The sequence below is a fragment of the Lethenteron reissneri genome, chromosome 15, assembly GCF_015708825.2.
Source record: "Lethenteron reissneri isolate LAM-NWPU_2019-01 chromosome 15, ASM1570882v1, whole genome shotgun sequence".
NCBI lineage: Eukaryota > Metazoa > Chordata > Hyperoartia > Petromyzontiformes > Petromyzontidae > Lethenteron > Lethenteron reissneri.
The window spans coordinates 5,420,497-5,440,042 of NC_083793.1; the positions used below are offsets into that span (position 1 = coordinate 5,420,497).

General features: G+C 45.9%; 1 protein-coding gene across 3 annotated transcripts in view; it reads left to right on the forward strand.

The window, feature by feature from the left end:
* LOC133342620 (microphthalmia-associated transcription factor-like) overlaps window positions 1-17,141 on the forward strand; it is an 80,947-nt gene extending 63,806 nt beyond the window's left edge. For 2 of the 3 annotated variants that reach the window (XM_061551886.1, XM_061551888.1), the window contains exons 4-8: window positions 2,267-2,393; window positions 4,733-4,789; window positions 6,353-6,428; window positions 11,428-11,575; window positions 13,776-17,141. In XM_061551886.1, coding sequence (XP_061407870.1) covers window positions 2,267-2,393; window positions 4,733-4,789; window positions 6,353-6,428; window positions 11,428-11,575; window positions 13,776-14,237 — 870 coding nt within the window. In that variant the 3' untranslated portion in view covers window positions 14,238-17,141. Of the gene's footprint in view, window positions 1-2,266; window positions 2,394-4,732; window positions 4,790-6,352; window positions 6,429-11,409; window positions 11,576-13,775 lie in introns of all 3 variants that reach the window. The other variant, XM_061551887.1, reaches the window with a different exon arrangement.
* Window positions 17,142-19,546: the final 2,405 nt, after the last annotated feature.

Genomic DNA, 19,546 nt, shown 5'->3' on the forward strand with positions numbered 1-19,546 from the left:
TGCTGCTGACACTTGTAAAAAGAATAAACCCCGTGACCCAGCAGAGGATTGTCAAAAAAGCCGTAAATGCAAAGTACTGCAGCCACATTTACCACGAACAAGTGTGCAAATACTCCGTGCAACCAATTTATTGCTGCTATTTTGCCAGCACTCCCTTGAAAATGAGATCCAAAAGCTCAATGGATGTGTCCTGACCATATTAAGAAAAAGAAAAATTGCAATAATCATCGACATCTGCCATATGCCAGTTACCACCTTGTGACAGATTTGTTGTGACTTCAGATTAACTCGCAATATTAATATGATGGCTTATCGCTTGCGTTATAAGTGACACATCTTGCCCAAAAGTGAACTTTTTTTTAAAGATCACTGCATCTCTTATAAAATGTAAATGTTTGTCTATGTGAAACAACATATGCGTAGAACAGTGGGATGAGTAGTGCAGTGGATAGAGTGTGCGATTCACAATCAGAATGTTGTAAGATCAGGGATTGCCTCGTTATCCATCTGATTTCAATCAAACACATTCCTGCGGAGGGAGCTGGTAGTAACGTTGGGTTGCTCGGTCAATGGCCAGGGTCAACGGCAGGCGTGGTGTATTCCGCAAATATGCCCGATTGTGAGGGCGGGCACAAGCCGGCGTGAGTAGGTTAAACGTTGAGTTTTATAAGGGCACCACGGGGTGACCAGCCCCTCCCCTCCCACCCCCCACCTAGCCCCACCCTCCCCACCCAGCCCCTCCCCACCCTCCCCACCCAGCCCCTCTCCACCCTCCCCACCCTCCCCACCCAGCCCCTCCCCACCCTCCCCTTCCCACCCAGCCCCACCCTCCCCACCCAGCCCCTCCCTACCCTCCCCTCCCCACCCAGCCCCTCCCTGCACGACGGACGGACGGACACAATAATCCCTTGTGAGCTGGTGCAACCAGGAGGTTCCTACCAGTACAAACGTGCCGTGTTTTCATGAAGTCGACAGTGGATTCCTATGGATAAACTCCCCATTCACCATCGGAATATGGATTTCACAAATGGCTCATAGCTGTGAACATGAGAATAACACTGCCCAAATGTTAGTTGAGCAGATTTTTTTACGTAGTATTTTTTAAGTATTGCTGTGAAATGATGAACCTTCAAAGTCGGTTTTAAAAATCTACTGGAGTGTTATTCAATCGCTCAAAACGATGACCATGTAAGTTCTATAAGCGTGTCTTTAAAAAAATTTGTCTGTTAAGTCAACGCAGGCTGCGTCCCAGAATAGCTGGCATCATGTCACAAGTAAGCTTTATAAGTGGCACTTTTCCGATAATTAAGGTCACCACAAGATGAAATGCTGGAAGAGCTCAATGCACTCTCTAAACTGAGCTCTTCTTACCCATGTGTGCGAAATAAGTTCAATTGCCCTGAAAGAACACACGGGCACAGAGAAGATGAACACCAAATAAGAAGTGGTACGACCCATAGTTGATGCTGTAAAGTTTACGCTGCTCAATAATGATTGTCAGTACAATGAACACATAATTCATTGTTTTCTGAAAAACACGCTCAGCTTATAAGAGTATATTCCTAAAAAATGAAATATATATTTTTTCCAAAAGAGTCTCAAGCCATTTTTTTCTCGGAGGGTCCTGCATCGCGACGTTAGGCAAATTCCCGAATGATCGTTTTGCAACCAGAGCGGTTGAAGGAAACCCACCGATATGAGGGGACGGTATAACATTCAATAATCTCTCCAAGAGACTTGCCGTACTGCCACATGCTAGCTGCTTTCGTAGCTCTGTAGATCGAAAGTCTGATTCGTGCTCCGAAGGCCATGTGGTATTTCCATCCACATTTGTTTTAAAACTAAACTATACTATTTATTTTTAATTTTTTATCAGGCAAGGCCCACTGAGCTATATAGCTTTTTTTCAGAAGTGACCTGGCCACAAATGATAGCTCAAATAAGTGGCTTTTCACGTGGAAATGTATTGCAGCCAAATACTCTAAACGCACATTGCTTCTAAATATGGAAGGAAAAACCGGAGGACAAGGAGAAAATTCCACACGATCACGGGGAGAGAGAAAGAGAGAACACGCAAATTACAAATATACAGCAGGCATCAAGGGTCGGAATCGAACTCATGACCTCCTGTATACCAGGCAGCGAGGTAGTTAACATCTCGCCACCGCGTTTGCTGGGCCTTCTCTGGCATGGGCACCAGCTGCTCGTCCCTGCGTGTTGATCACGAGCGCAAGCAAAGCTCCGCTGTGGCGTGTGCGGTGTGCAGGTGGGCTTGTCCGGCGGACTGCTGGAGGGGTATGCGGGGCCGGGCATGGTGGTGCCGGGCGTGAACATGCCCAATGGCTCGTGCCACGGGGGCTTGCCCGCCATGAAGAGGGAGCACGCGGGGAGGGGTGAGTGTCTCCACGTGTACGGGGGGGGGGGGGGTGTGTCGTTCTCTCGGTGTTCATTTCGCCGCGTTTGTCCGACCTCTTCGATGGTAAGTGAGGACAATTTTCTTTCCAGGTCAGGCCGAATTAGCTATATAGTACTCTTTTCCAGAAGCGACCTGGTCGCTTATAGCCGCCAAACACTCTAAAAGCGTGTTTCTAAACGTGGAGGGAAAGACCAGAGGACCCTGAGAAAATTTTACGCGACCATGGGGAGAACATGCAAACTCCAAATATACAAGCGTCATGGTCGGGGTCGAAACTACGACCTTTTGTACACCAGGTGACTAATCGCCACTGTGCCTTCCACGGTGGAGCCTGTGGAAGGCACGGGTGAAGCATCCTGTCGCCGTGATAACCCTGCACCTGCATATATGGTTCAGTAAGGCGTAGGGATGATTAGAGTCTCATCTGTCCATCTCTCAAAGCAGTTGACGCATTCTGTTGCAATTTAAAGGCAGCCGAAAGACACGGACATTGTCCCTAATAACACAACGATATATACCATAATATTAATTTACAGTCCTCGTGTTAATCTTCTGCTGGGTGAAGGCCACCCCACTCCGTGTTGGTGGTGGGAGTTTCTGGGCCCTACTTGAACCTTACTTGAAACAGCAATCGTGCTGTGACGGTTCCACCTGAATACGGAAGCTTGTGTTGCCTCCGAAACGTCGTGATTTTTTATTTTTATTTTACTTTAATTAATTTAATTTTTTTACCTACGTGACTTTACCGAAAAAACCTAAGAACTTGAACCACAGTGGTCGATCCGAGTGGGAGAAGGGGTGCCAGGACTCTTTTTTTTTCGCACATCCCTCGCCGGTGGCGTCGGCCACGGCTGAGACTCAAACTCGGGTTTTGCCGGCTTCAGCTGAAGACCGCAGTTGCTCCTACGACTGCGCCACCCTTCCACCACCTCTTGTTAGAATATTAATACAAGCGTAACGTCGACGAACGTTGGCCCCTGCACCATTAATCCTCACCGCCAATATTGTGACGTTCCCTTTCACTCTTCACCCACCGCACGCTTGTATAAGATGAATCGTACGGGGTGCCCGGGCCTAGGAATTGGCAGAGGTGACTGAAACTCGAGACAGAGACATACAGGGGGGGGTTTGTTTCTCCGGTGGATGTTAATGGTGAGAATGTTCAGTCCTCCTCGTAAGGAAAATCACTGTCCGTCGTCCGAGCTGAGGCTGGGACACGCGAACCCCAGAAAAGTGGTCTGGATGGTGTAAGAAGCGAGTTTTTTTTGTTTAGGGCAGATAGCCAAGCATGTGACGTGCATTAGCGTGGCTGGGGGCAGAGCTTTCGCAAACAAAGATCGCTCAGTGTGGCCTGTGGGGTGGTATGTGATAACAAGTGCTAAGAAGCACTGTTTGCATGCATTGGACCCCCGTTACAGCCTCCAGCCTGTGTACTTTGAATGTGGAAATGCAAATTGTTAGTGAACAAGCGCTGAGGCTATTCGCATTTGAAGTACCCATCGTTTGCACAGCAGTGTTGTTTACGAATTTCGGTGTGATGCTTTTGAACACCAGGGATACGTGTGTATGTGAAGTTTGGCTTGCACTGGCTGTAAACGTTATATTACTACGCTGTACATAATCGTCTTCATCAGCCATGATCAATCCACCGCTGGATGAAGGCCTCCCAAAGGCGTGGACTTTTTTCAGGACCTTGGGATGTGATCATTCACATAGGAACTAATCCATCTCCTCATTGGATTCCCTCTTGGACATTTATCTATAAAAATTAGTGTAATACGACTATACTCTGCGCGTGTAGAGTATATAAACAAGTGAACGGACGTTCAATTCAGCATTTATCCAATATGTGTGGTCGCCTCTCTGTTGACAGCCACTCCACTCTCTAAGCCTCAACGTATCTATGTTGAACTTCTTCCGTGCAGGTATGTACCAATTCATGTTGATCGGAGGGAAGAACAATAAACTTAAATGCAACAAGCAGCTCTCAAGATATGAGTTTTCAATCTAGATTTAAAAGTGCGTAACTTCAGCGGCTAACTAATATCGGAAGGAAGAGCGTTCCAGACGGCCGCAGAAGCGCGTCTGAAAGCGCGCGATGCGGTGACCGTCTTTGTTCCATGGCTCGCGAAAAGCCGCTGCGTCATCCCTTCTAGCGACACGTCCAGCACAGATCCACTTACTATGCTTAACGGTCACTTTTAAAATTAAAGCGTCACATGTGGACAAACAATGAATAAATACATTTCTGAAACCCTGGCGAGTATTATTTGTGCCACGCGGCGTGTTTAACTTTGTCGTGGTGGTGTGTTACAGATCCTGATGTCCGGGCCCTCGCTAAAGAACGTCAGAAGAAGGATAACCACAACCTAAGTGAGTTTCATGGACAAACAAAAAGCAGCGGACAGAATTGCACACAATGAAATGCCCGTAATTATCTAGATGACCAAACTTCAGTTCGCCCATTTCAACTCATCCTCATTAAAAAATGCGTTGAGCGTATTTGGCTGCTATGTCCAAATGATGAGCCACTTCGTTGAGCTATCACTTGCGGCCAGGTCGCTTCTGAAATAGAGCTGTAGATCTCAGTGGGCCTTAGCTGGTAAAATACAAATTGTAAAACAAAAAGTGTAATTTAATCAGACAAGGGGGTGGAGCAGTGGCGCAAGGTTGTTAGTGCACTGTGCTGTGAACTCGGTGACTTGCGTTTGACTCCCATCCAGTGGTGAACGATATCTTAACCTGTCTTGGGCATCCCTCTTAGTCAGCAAGCATTGATCAGTGGAGTGAAGATGATCAAACGACCCCAATGACCAACAATTGTTACCACGGCAAGCACCTTTGTGCTTACCGTTGTAATAATGTACTGTTATTTACAAAGCTCACAAAGAAAACGTGAGAAAAGCTGAGAAGCGTGGAAAGAAAGTTCGAGGGTTGCATGCTGGGAATTTTAATTCAGAGACAAAAAAAGAGGAACAGATTCACCAGAGAACAAAAGGCTTCTGATTTGCTTTTGTTCCCAGCATAGGATGGTGGCTACCGCAAGGGATGATGGCCAATGTGAGACACTGGTGACAGAACTGGCAACTAAGGGTCACGTGAATTGTAAAAACCGCATGACTGCTCGGGATGGTGGCGGCACGTGGAGGTCGTGGAGGCAAACGCCTGCAATCCATCACTTGGTTTGGCGAGAGTTGATGGTACACCGTACAATTGTTGGGAAACTCTCTTCCTGTGGGCGTCCAGTGGGTGCCATACGCTGGCTCGACAGGAGAAGGCAGAACAGCAAAAAAGTGGGCTTCACCTATTCCGTCTTTGTGGAATATAATGTTGCCCCATCACGCATGTGGGTTCTGTCTGGGTGCTCCAGTTTCCTCCCACATGTAAAACACTCATTCATTGTCCGAAAACACCTTTATACATAGAGGACCGCAGAGCTTGGGAGTAATTTGGCATCGGCTCACCACGTGGCTGCCTTTTCCGCTTTGTGGTTCCTCATGCCTCTGAGTTGTTCTCTCTTTTCAAAAGTCAGCAAATTCTACGCGGCGCATTAAAGTTGGAAATTATTATTATACACTAGTGAATTGACTATGACTGATCATTTTTTATGATCATTATTATTATGAGGCTCCTAAATAATTTCTTGTCACAAGTTATGAATGTGCAAATAGGGTGTTCCGTAACAGTGGCATCGCATGATTGGCATCGGCTCTGGTGCAAGGAATTCAATTGGGGGGAGGGGAAGGGGGGGTCTGTCCAATTTCCTCCCACGTCTCGATCCCGTGATGCCTGGGCCTCTCTAGCCCCTTGGGCCCTGGCGTGCCGTCGCACCGCCCTGCACACTCGCTAGCTATGCCACTCCCGCAATGTCATGCCGTGCGCGTTTTACCTTTCGTAGTGACGCTCACCTTGGCGATGCTTTTCTTTCACGAACAGTTGAGCGCAGAAGACGGTTCAACATCAATGATCGCATTAAGGAGCTTGGAACGTTAATCCCCAAGTCCAACGACCCGTAAGCATTTATTCTTGATTCTCTTTCCGCACAGCACTCGTTTTTTTTCTTCCGCCACAGAGGTTGCGTTTCATAATAATAAGAATAATGAGAAAAATTATTAAAATGTTTTATATGTCCGTATTGCAACACATTCATCTTTGAGGTGTGATCATGTTTCAATGTAGGCACATATAAAGTAGACACATACAAAGTAGACACATATACAAAGTAGACACATACAAAGTAGACACATATACAAAGTAGACACATACAAAGTAGGCACATACAAAGTAGGCACATATATAAAGTAGACACATACAAAGTAGGCACATACAAAGTAGGCATATATAAAGTAGACACATGTACAAAGTAGACACATATACAAAGTAGACACATACAAAGTAGGCACATACAAAGTAGGCATATATAAAGTAGGCACACATACAAAGTAGGAACACATATAAACTAGGCACATATAAAGTTCATCTTCTTGGTTCTTTCGGTAAAGTCACGTAGAAGGGAAGTAATAAAATAATAAAAATAAAACATAATAAAACAATTCTCACGACGTTTCGGCTACAACGCAAGCAGCCGTCTTCAGGTGAAGAATGAGACAATGCCAAGCTAGGAGCTTATATATAAGCTGCGTTGGAGGTGGAGGAAAGAGCGCCTTAACAAAAGAATGTGCATGTGAAGAGGAATTTAGCATATTCATGGAAAATGCGTAGGAGGTGGGCGGGGGGGTTTCAAAGTCATATTATGCCCATGCATTATGCAGGATCAACAGCACCAAGGGGGGGGGGGTGCAGGGATTAGCAGTAACAAAGGAAAGGAATGTTAATGATATGTAGCTGCAGTTACTCAACCACCACGTAGAAAAGTAAAGTATAAACTACATAAAAAACTAAAGTATAAATAGCATAGCACCATCAGTATACTTACTATACTCTACACTAAGCTGAGTTACTAACAGCAAGTAATACATTACAATTCTACGTCGTAAAAATTATATAATATGCTTCCATCTAAACTTTATTCTATTGCATCAACGAGCATATACCGTACTATATACTGCCAACATTAAATTATATACTGTATTGCTGTAAACCAACCTATATCTTATACATTTAATATAACACTATGTATTATTCTACCCACCCTAATGTGTGTCGAAATGGTTTATTACGTCCTTCCAATGATTGCTAAGCCAGAATCCATCTTCTCGGTTAAAATTGTCTCTGTGTTTGTATATGTGGATCGCCTCATGAACGAATCTCTCATGATAGCCAGATGGCTTGCAGAGAACCTCTGTCTTGGAGAAGTCAATGTCATGTGAGCCCACTGAATTGTAACAGTGATCTGCCACGGCTGAGGTGTTTGTCCTACCGTGTTTCAGGTCTGCCTTATGTTCACGGATGCGGTCCGAGACATGTCGTTTGGTTTCTCCAATGTAACTGCTACCACAGAGGCAACTTAGTTTGTAGACGCCAGGGTACTGTATGTCTGGAACCACATCTTTTACAGACGGGACCAGATCACGGATTTTATGTACTGTGTTGAATCGGACCTGGATCTTGTGTTTAATCAGGATTTTGGAGATCTTTTTTGTGACCCCAGCAATGTAGGGTAAGGTGATGGTCTTGAAAGGCTCCTCAACAGGATCCTTCTTGATGGTTGGAGTGATGGCTTTGCGGATTGTGTAGTCGGAGTAACCATTAGCCTTAAGAGCTTGGCGTACGTGTTTGAGTTCACTGGAAATGTGTTCATGGTCGGAGATGCATTGGGCTCTATGATATAGAGTCTTGATGAGGGAATTCTTCTGGGATGGATGGTGGTGGGAATCCGGTTTTAGATAAGCATCCGTGTGGGTGGCTTTCCTGTAGACAGAGTGGCTCATTGAACCATCAGGTCTCCTTTTGATTAGGACATCCAAAAAGGGTAGCTTGCCATCATTTTCGACTTCCATGGTGAATCTGATGGCTGGGTGTATGGAATTGATGTGGTCGAGAAATTGGTCTAGAGCAGGCCGGCCATGTGGCCAGATGACAAAAGTGTCGTCTACGTACCTCTTCCATAAGGTCGGGCGTAGAGTGGCAGTCTGGATGGCGTCCGTCTCAAATTTCTCCATGAAGATGTTGGCTACAACCGGAGATAGGGGGGAGCCCATTGGGGTGCCCTCAATTTGCTTGTAGAAGGTTCCATTCCAGGTGAAGTATGTATTGGTTAAGCAGTGTCTCACCAGGGGGGGTACCCCAGCATTCAGTCCTTGATGAACCAAGTCTTCAATGATTGCGATGGTGTCAGGCACAGGCACCTTGGTGAACAAGGAAACCACATCAAAACTGACAAGCAGGTCGTCTGGGGACAGGGCAATCCCCTTGATTGTCGATACCAGGTCAGTAGAGTTTAGTACTGCAGAGGTGGTTTTTCCAGTGAAAGGCCGTAGGATTTCGGACAAAAAACGAGCCAGTTTGTAAGTGGGGGAGTTGATAGTAGAGACAATGGGACGAAGAGGTGTATCTTCTTTATGTATCTTTGGCAAGCCATACAATCTTGGTGGCCTGGCTGCAGAAGGTTTCAACGAGAACTGTTTGGTCTGATCAATTAATGCGGTTGAAGCAGAAATGATGTTGTTGGTTTTGGAGACGAGGCTGTTAGTGGGGTCTCTTTTTATTTTTGTATAGCTGCCATCGTTGAGTAGTTCTTGAATTTTGTTGTTGTATTCTATTTTGTCCATGATGACAGTGGCATTGCCTTTGTCGGCTGAGAGGATGACAATGTCATCCCTCTTTTTTAATTGAGCTAATTCAAAACGCTCATCTTTGCTAATGTTGCTAGCTGGCATCTTAGCGTTTTTGAGGGTTACAGAGATTTCAGATCTTGCTACGTCTGCAGCGATGTGACTCAAGCCCTTGAGAGCTACATCTACTCGAGCAATTATATCATTAACTGGTATGTGTCTAGGTGTGACTGCAAAGTTTAGTCCTTTAGCTAAAACGGATTTCAAACCTTCAGAAATAGGACTGTTACTGCGATTAATTACGACTTTGTTAACATCTAGCTTTTCAATGTGTGGGTCCGGTTTCTTACGGCTGCTTGCGTTGTAGCCGAAACGTCGTGAGAATTGTTTTATTATGTTTTATTTTTATTATTTTATTACTTCCCTTCTACGTGACTTTACCGAAAGAACCAAGAAGATGAATCCCTGCAGTCACGAAAGCTTTAAATCGAAACATATAAAGTTGGCACATAGAAGCCAGGCATGGTGGCTGGCGCACGACCATGAGCCCAACATTTTGGGTGCGGGAGTTTGTGGGTCCCAAAAAATTTGTGGAACTTCCAAACCCCCTCCACGAGCTGCAAGGTGACCCAAGTGGCAGCAGAGCAAGTTTATTGATGCCAATAGTGCGGAGTTTTTTAAAAAAATCCATATTCCCGCATGAGCGTGTGGTGGGTTTTCTCCAGCCACTGCTGTTGTGGATCCACGAGCCAAACACTCGACAGTCGCCGAGGAAAATCGGAAAAATGTTCAATTGTGGAGCCTTTTCTGCAAAGGAAAAATTGTCTTAAGACTAGATGAGGCCTGCCCTGGTGAAACAGAGGCGAGTATTGTTATCGCTATCTTATAATCCGTAATTGCAACACTTGTAAAACCTGGGTTACCCTTGGAAAACAAGCGCCGTAACTCAGAATGACTTCACGGTATACATTTTCTTTCAAAGACCTCTGTATGTTGAAGTAAAAGCAAGTCATTGTTGCCTGCATCATCGTAATACAGACTCGGTTGACCCACGCGTTGGCTCTTAATGAAAACACCGCAGTGGCGTTGTCTTTAAATGCACTTTCCGTGTACCTTCGTTTGTTTGGTTACGTGCAAATTAAAAATTGGAAAAAAGTAATTATTATTCAAACCGCTACTCTACCCGCGCAGTGCCTCGATATGTGTTAATATTTTAGTTGCATTGTACCAATCAAATTGCATTAGAGAATTGGACAGCCCTCTGCGAAGTATGCAATTCTGCACGTATTACTGTGGCTGTTGTGAGCTCACGTAATTACTTTCTCATTCATCCCCTTGTGGTATTAACTTGTATTAAATGTCTCATTAGCCTTCACGCACGCTCCCACACAAACTGCTTGCTCATGCTCATGAATGCACACGGTCGTTAAAGTGTAGTATTGTACAGAGGGAGCTGGCACCGCTGAGATCCTGGGTTTTAATATGGAAAGCCGCTCGCGATTCAACCAGATTCTTAAGGTTAACAAGCTGATGGTGTCAGTCCAGTTAATAATAACTGCACCAAAAAAAAATCCAATCACCAGAAATTTAATTCTGCACGTAACTTTGATAAGTTCCAGCTATGAGAGTTATACAATTGTTGGTTTGGCTGACATCCGCTGAACATATTTTTCTATCAGCGTGTGCGGGAAGCGTATTTGTTAGTGTGCAGAGAAGAAAGGCTCTCTTTAAGGGATCTCAGTACCAGTTCTGTGATGTCTCCTTCCATGGCCCATTATCTAACGTATGGGATGTTGCGTTACTCTGTGAGAGTTCCAAATAGATATAATCGTCCCATGACCCTAATGCCAATAGCACAATCAGAATTAACATACAATTGCAGAAGAACGCTCTCCGATGCATTTTCGGGTTGTCCCGCGTTTTGTTTGGCACGATGTCCGACGTTTCGCTGCACGTACTGGGAGCTTCCTCGGGAACCCGAAGACAAATCAAAGTGCTATGCAGCGCAACCGTGACAACCTATGCACAGGAATTCGTTCCAGCCGGGTGTATCCGGTTCGGCAACCCTAACAAGACTCCCGACCCGGCACACCACATCCGATATCCCTTAGAGAAATCGCTGCGGCTACTCGTCACATGTCCACTCCAGCTAGCTGGCTGGCAACGTGGACACATATTCAGCGAGAAAAAATAACAAAGGCCCGCCTACGCAGCGCAGAAAACAAACCTGTAAAAACAAAGCAAATAAAACAAGAGAAGTGACCTGTGCGAACGCAGGGACATGCGCTGGAACAAGGGAACCATCCTGAAGGCGTCGGTCGACTACATCCGGCGACTGCAGAAGGAGCAGCAGCGCTCGCGAGACATGGAGGCTCGCCAGCGCCGGCTCGAGCACGCCAACCGCAGCCTCGTCATGCGGGTGCAGGTGAAGCCGGCGGCCGGCGCGAGTCTCTGTGCACGCTCGTCAGAGGTGTAGCTAGGGGGGTGCAGGGGGGTACACGTGTCCCCGGGCGCCAAGGTAAAGGGGCGCCAAATTTAGGCTTACAACGTTACATTATAACTTATTGCGGCGGGCGCGGCAGCCTGAAACTACTGCACAAATCTACACCTCAACCTAAAAGTTTATATATCCCGCTACACACAGCCTACATGTCATGTAATTACATTTTGGTATGTGATTAAACGGGGGGGTGGGGGGGGGGCCAATTTTATAGTTCGTCCCCGGGCGCAAAATATCCTAGCTACGCCACTGACGCTCGTCATGCCGTACTTCTTACGCTGCTCGTCCACGCTCTCCGCCACCGCACCTCCGATTAGCACGGTTGGCTACGCGCGGTTGCGAAAGAAGTTCAAACGTGTGTGTCACGTGGTCGGGGTGAAGCTGTCGCGCTGGTGGTGAGCGCGACGACCGAAGCTATTCGCCCCGCGAGATGAGATTGGCTCGCTCCCGTGGCTTACGTTAGTTAGTGAGCGAGTGATATCTGAACCGGTCCCGTTACACGGTCCTGGGCCCTTCTCGCTTCACCAACCCGCAGTGAACAGCGCAGTGAAGTATAGTCCCATGGCCCTCACGGCCCTCATGGCAATTGGGGGAGGCTCTCATTCAGTGGTGGATTGACAAAATGGCTACTACATGCACACGTGTACACTTTAGATTGTTTTTTCTACCCAGTTACCTTTGTCATTACACTTAGAATTCGAGACAACAGAAGTATAGATCAAAGGTGAGTAAATGTGGCAACGATCTAAAAAAGAAACATCCCCTCTACGTAATGCGAGGTCGTTTTGATAAGAGCAGGGGTCAGCAAACATTTTTTTTTCCAATTTGGTAATCAACGGAATATTTCAAGAGCCGCAGTGCAAGTGGTGAATACGAGACGGTGGGTCGTGAATGCGCAACGTCACGAAGCAGTCTTTAAAGAGCCCGCATGCGGCTCTGCAGCCGCAGGTTGCTGACCCCTGGACAAGAGGGTGTTTGACCTCACCTGGGGAGCAGTGGCGGCTCGTGACATGTCCACTAGGTGGGGCTGTTGTTAGTGACCTTTGAATATATGGTGTTCTAATTAATAAAAACCTCGTCATGTCATTGCCCTACCCGTGAAAGTGATACAACTGTCTTATCTAACAACGGTAGGACTTTATAAACAATACGAAACAAAACAACAAAGCACTTTAATGCTGTTCCCATGATCCTCAATTCTACACGACACAGCCGCTTTGACACTGCCAAAAGCCTAGAGAGTGTAGGCTGACCTACATTTCCCCAGTGCCACCTCGCATTGTGACATCGTGATTACAGCCACGGGTGCCTTTCTCACCGCCCTGAATGGGTCTCAAACGACGTGGATAAAATGCGAAGCTGCGAATCGCAACGAATGAAGGGAAATCTCTCACCCGGACGGCTTCACAGCCGCCCCGAGACCTCCCCGAGGCACAAGTCAGACTGTGGTGCTGCAGTGGTTTCGAATATGAACAACTTAACATCTTCATTAGGCAATTCACGTTGAAAGAATCGTTACATTTACTGTTTTTTTACACGACAAAAAATGTATAGGAAAGTACTTTTTTATTAGAAAAATAATTTCTCCAGCTGCTTGGTGGGGCGGCGCCCCAACACCCCTAGTGGACGAACCGCGCCTGCTGGGGAACTTAAAGAAACATTTTCTGGCATCTGGCGTTGGGTAACGGGCAGTGCGTGAGATTTTCCACTTGTCACCACCAGGGGTCGCTAGGACCAATTGGTAAGACGTTAGGTAGGGGGTGAAGTCTAAAACGGTCGGCAGAAGGTGACGTTGGAACGCCAGGGCCATGCAATTTCAACTTTCCTATCATGCCGCTGATGTTAGCCATGGCCAGGATTCGAACTGAGGTTAGCAGGTTAATTGACCACTGACCACTCGACCCCCCATAAAACACACACAATCCCCTGCGCCAATTCAGATAAGCGTCGAATACCGTTTCGATTTAGCGTTCCATTAACTCTGCATTAGGGTTCAGGCCCATGCCGTTCATATTATCACGTACATCACTGAATTATTAAAACGGCCCCATCGTGCCGAAAGTGAATGTGACAGTGAATGGCTTCACTGCTGCCCTCCTCCCCGTGTGGCTCTTCTCCCGACCAGGAGCTGGAGATGCAGGCGAGGGCGCACGGCCTGCCCACACCCTCGCAGGCCACCGTGGATCTCAGCAGCTCGTCCATTAAGCAGGAGCCGGGCATCCCATCCCACAGCCTCGAATACTCGCTGCTGCCCACCGCCCCCATCCCCGCCAACTCCAGCCACGTCACCATCCTCGACCTCAACGACGGCACCCTCGGCTACTCCAATCCGCTGGAAACGGATCACCAGGACGTGTTGGGTCACCACCACTCCGAGCACCTGTCCGGTCACGGGGACCCGGCGGCTAACTTTTTGGACTATGGCAGTGGCCCGTTTGGCAACGGCTTGAGGCTGAGGGACTTTCTGCTGGACGACGGTATGTCTCCGATCGGCGAGTCGGACCCCTTACTGTCCTCCATCTCTCCATCCGCCTCCAAGTGCAGCAGCTTCAGTGACGATGACGACGACGACGGGGAGGAAATGTGATCCGTCGCCTCCGCGGGCAAAATGTCCGAAGATTTGTATCTTTTTTTGGGAAGTTTTATACGGAATAAAAAAAAAGCAAAGTAGCTCAAGTTATTCTTCAGTTTAAAGGTGCAATACGTGATGCTTAACCGTTTCCACGATGCGTGGCACACTTATGTCGGGTGCTCGGTGCAGTCCGGCGCGTGATTTTCCTTCCGCCGATCTACCAAGTTCTGCCAAACGAGAGGACCCATGTTTACAACGCTTGCATTTCAATGAAGGCGGAGTCGCTGAGAAAACCACGCGGCGGGCAGCACTGTGTGAGGCTTGCCAAACGAATGCCACTGCCGGCCCATACCCAATGTGTTGCAACAAAGACACGCACGCCAAACAGGAGATCAACACAATGTGAAGCGAGTTGCGTTGACGATGGTTAAACGGGTGCATTAAATCCACTCTGGGCCAATACCATATTTTCCCCGCTTTGACGAAACGGCTGACTTGCCCCCTACACCCTCCTTTTGTTTTAGCGGAGATATTCGCCTGCTTTCGCCCGCAAAAAAAAAAAAGGACGGAAAAGTGGCCACATCCACGAACGCCACGTTACGTTCGCCCCCTCTATAAATTTCCAATGCACGTGGCATCGCTGGAACCTTGGTCAGCCTCATCCGCACGTGCCAACGTGTAGTCTCTCAGTGGTGCATCGCAGACATCGCAGACATCGCACCTCGCCCCCCGCCCCCGGGGGGAGAGTTTTTTGACGGGTCCGTGTGCAAGTGCGTGAAGTCGTTTGCGCGAAAAAGAGGGCCTTGACACCGACGCACAAAGCCCCCGCTTCTATATCGAGCAAATCCACGGAACCCGTCACAAACCACGTGAGCCCCGAGTCGTTGTGTGACGTTAAATCTTGACGGGGGTCGGTTTTGAGTGCGTGGGTGTTCGGCGGCGCACAATGTGCAGTGTTTAGCCTGCGTGACTTATTGTACCTTTAACACTAAATAAAAGAAAACTGTTTTATTAAACAGATATGTACATACAGTATAAATATATTTTTAAGATTTTAAAAGACTGCTAAGTCTTTTTTTATATACATATATACTTTTTCAATAACTTGTACATCGGAACATGTTTTTAGAGGTTTAATCTTGCGATTGATACTGTACGTCCAAAGTCACAGGGCTGTCAAGTGAGGGTAACACCATTTTTTGTCAATCTAACCTGTCAACCGGAAGTAACTCAAATGATCTCAGAAGTACTTCTGTGGTTCCTGCTTCAGTGGGCCCTTCGTTCACTTGCGGGAGACCCCAAAGTCTGCTTCATCTCATGATGTGACACACGAAGCAGTCAGGATAAATTGGAGGAAAAAATATGAAAAATCACACACTATAAATGAGTGCAATGAGGGTTATATGATAATGATGATATTTCTAGATTTGAAGCTTTCGTGACTGCAGGATTCATACTCTTAGGTTTTTTCGGTAAAGTCACGTAGGTAAAAAAATAATACTGATACAGTAAATTTAGCTTGACGGTCCCACCTGAAGACGGAGACTTGTGTTGCCTCCGAAACGTCGTGATTTAATTTAGTTATTTTTCATTTATTATTATTTTATTTATTATTATTTTACCTACGTGACTTTACCGAAAAAACCGAATAGTATGATGATATTTATTTTGAGTTTTTGGTGAATTTGGAAAGTATGTCTGCATTGTGTGTTTTAGGATGCTAAAGTTCTGGGGGAAGGAGTTTAGTGTTAGGCCCATCGAGACTTGACAGCCCTGCGAGCTATAATGTAATTTCAACTTACATATTATGCAAACTATCATAGTCTTCGAATGGTTTTGTTAAACAAAACAAATGCAAAGGTTGTGAATGTTAAGCTGCGACTTGCTGCCATTTTATATTAAAATGAAAAATGTGCCATTATTGTAAGCACTGTGAAACACGAGTTACCAAATCCTGAACGGCAATGCAAACAGCAAATTCACTTTGGCATGAGCCTCATTTTCCCAGTGCAATCTAGAGGGGTAAATGTGCATTTACAAATTCCTTATGTTTCAAGTTAGCCTACTAAGCTCTGGAATTAAGATAGCCCTCGTCATCATTGAGCCCTCAGCCGTGCGTTGATACGGCCTAGATTCGGTGTACAATATATTGTTGGTTGGTAGTAGTGCCAGGTACATAAACATAGTCGCTGGATAATCACTGGCGTTTTAGTGTCATCCCCCCCTCTCGTCGTGGATTTTCTTTGCGCACTTTGCTTTCCTGGCAAGTGCAGAATAAAGATGATGTTGGGGAAAAAATCTCACAGAATCTCTGTGGGATATAGAATCCAGGAGGCGTAGAATCCAAGGAACCTAATTTTGACAGTAAAATGTATTATCAATAATACACACTAATCGATCATTTAAATAATGTAACTGCCCATAATAGACGGGTTTTGGGTTAGATCTGGCAAATATAAATGTGTCATAAAACCCGCCACCACCCGACACAGCCAATTAGTAAGGTTTGTCACGTAAACAAAACGTGGCCAATTCGTTACTAGTTCAGCACACCGGTGTGTTGGAGAGTAAACCTCACTACAACATTTACAATTGGAGTACTGTGACATTTCTCCGGTAATTTCAACAACCAGCCTCATCAGGCGACAGCCAGAATTGTGGAAGAATCCTCCTTTTATTCTCCGGCTTCAATAACTTGACTGTCCTTTTGTCAACAACCCACCGCTGGATGAGGGCCTCCCTACCGCTTGTCGGCGGTTGTTCTATCAACTGTCGTTGCGGTGGTCAGCGCTGGTGGTGGTTTAAGGAGGTGCCAGGACCTCGTCAGATTCACTCGCCAGTGATGTCAGCTTTTTCGATTTAAAGCTTTCGTGACTGCAGGGATTCATCTTCTTGGTTCCTTCGGTAAAGTCACGTAGAAGGGAAGTAATAAAATAATAGAAATAAAACATTAAAAAAATAATTCTCACGACGTTTCGGCCACAACGCAAGCAGCCGTCCTCAGGTGAAGAACAGGTCTGTCGGAAAGACAGACGTGTTCTTCACCTGATGACTTTCCGACAGACCTGTTCTTCACCTGAGGACGGCTGCTTGCGTTGTGGCCGAAACGTCGTGAGAATTATTTTATTATGTTTTATTTCTATTATTTTATTACTTCCCTTCTACGTGACTTTACCGAAAGAACCAAGAAGAGTGATGTCAGCCTTTGACGGGAATTTAACTCAGGTTGCCAGGTTCATAGCACAGTGCGCTATCCGCTGCTCGACAGCACAATATTTATCCGTGTGTGCATTGCATTGCATTAGCAATGTGAATTGCAAATGCAACGGCACTCCGGATTATGTAAAAAATAACCTTGCTCAGTGGACACTGTAGCTGAGGGGTTGGGTAAAATAAAAATCATGTGATCTGAAGCAGGAATCCAAACACGTATTATTTGCTTGTGGATCTCAGCCACCTCCTGTCCCTTTAGCGATAGATGATTTTGCTTTATTACGGCGTGACATGTGTGGTGTTGCATCGCGCCTCAACCCGTCCCCACCTCATGTCCCCTGCCCTCCACAACTCCTTCTCACTTTTTTTTGTCGTGTTTAGTTTGTGCTTCACCCCGCACCTTCGATTAACACGGGTGGCTACGTACGGTGCAAAAAAAGTTTCAACATAGGTACATACTTAAGCCTCTTGCCTCTAAAATCGTCGCATCGCCCGTGTACTTCCCTGTGTAAAAGCCAGACCCAGGGCCCCTTTTAAAAATGATTTTCTTGAGCCACTGCCTTTACCTGAGCGTGCATTCGTAGTCTCAAGCAGCACACGCCATAGGGATGAACTGAAGAAGAGCATTTATTGTTTTCGATGGAAAGCGATTGGTTTATAAGAGCATAAAAGGGTTCGTTCTCGTATATTAGCCTGCAGCAATCTCATGTTGTAATAAATAGCATCGAGTGCCTTCAAAATATTTCCTTCAAAGTGAATGTGTGCGTGTCTTAGTTGCAGCGTGCAGCATATATCTTACTCCTGTGATCGTTACCTTTTTTATAATACAGCAACTGATTTTGTACTTTTTATTTGAATGCAGTGTAATGGTAGGCAAATCATAGAATTATATATTGATAATACTTAATATATACACAAACTTAATATTCGTAAAGTAGCAATATATGACAGTAATTGTTGGGAGTGTGTTTTAAAGCAAAGAAACCCTTTTTTAATGGCATTGTAATATTTCTTCAGAATGTCCGACCCGGGAACTGTTTGTTACCGATGCCAGTTTTTTTTAAGCGTCCTTCAATGACCCAGTTTTTTGACAATAAATACTTTCTAATGAAAAGCACAACATCTCTCGACGCGCTTATGCTCTACTGCGGCCGCGCGCCTCCAGTCCAGGATTCAAGGCTTTTGAGACCCTACGAGGCCCAAGGTCGAGGGCCACAAGCCTGAGGTTCGAGGCTGGCAGCTGCAGGACCAAAGCTGACACCTAGGCCGGAAAGCCTTCTAGGTCAAAGGCCGCTGTTAGGGCCGGTCAAGGCGGGATCCTTTTGACTGAGGCAACTGTCAAGGCGGCTGCTTCGATGTAAAGTCCTCGGCCTGAGGTCACGCCGCTAATGCCAAGATGATGGGAGCTGAGACAAGATGTCCAAGTGCTGGCCTCAGGGACCAGGACCGGTCTTGACGAGCCAACAAGCCATGATTGCCGCCAATGCAAAATTGCAAAAGGACTGATATACACTGGGCTAAGAGCAATTATAATGCACCCTTGGTAGTTTAACCATGCCAATTCAATGCTGGATGAAGGCCTCCCCACACCGCTTATGGGGGTTGTTTGACCATACGTCAACATACATACTCGATTGAAAACTCCTTTCTTGACAATTGCTGTTTTTGTTAATTCTTTTGTCCTTAGACGCACGTCCGATTGGCACGCTTGGTTACGTACAGCGCGAAAGAAGTTCAACATACATACTTCACGCTGATCAGCGTAGGTTGATAAAGAGCTTAAAATCGTTAAAATCATTACTACCACGATGCAGTTGTGAACATTATTTCTTTATCTTATGAGCAAAAACATCTTCAAACACGTAAAGTGTAAATGTATACTGCAAACCTAAACCACAATGTGAAAATCGACTTAAAAATATAATATGTACATAAAATGGCTTAAACATTGTTCTTTGTATGGACAAGCTCGTATTATTTATGACTCACCTCTAGAATTACATGTTGTAGACATAAATCAGCCTTGACATAACTTACTCATCATTGCACGCGTAATGTACGTAAAAGAAAGATTAATTTGGCATTGTAGTGAGGTAAGCTATAACAATAAT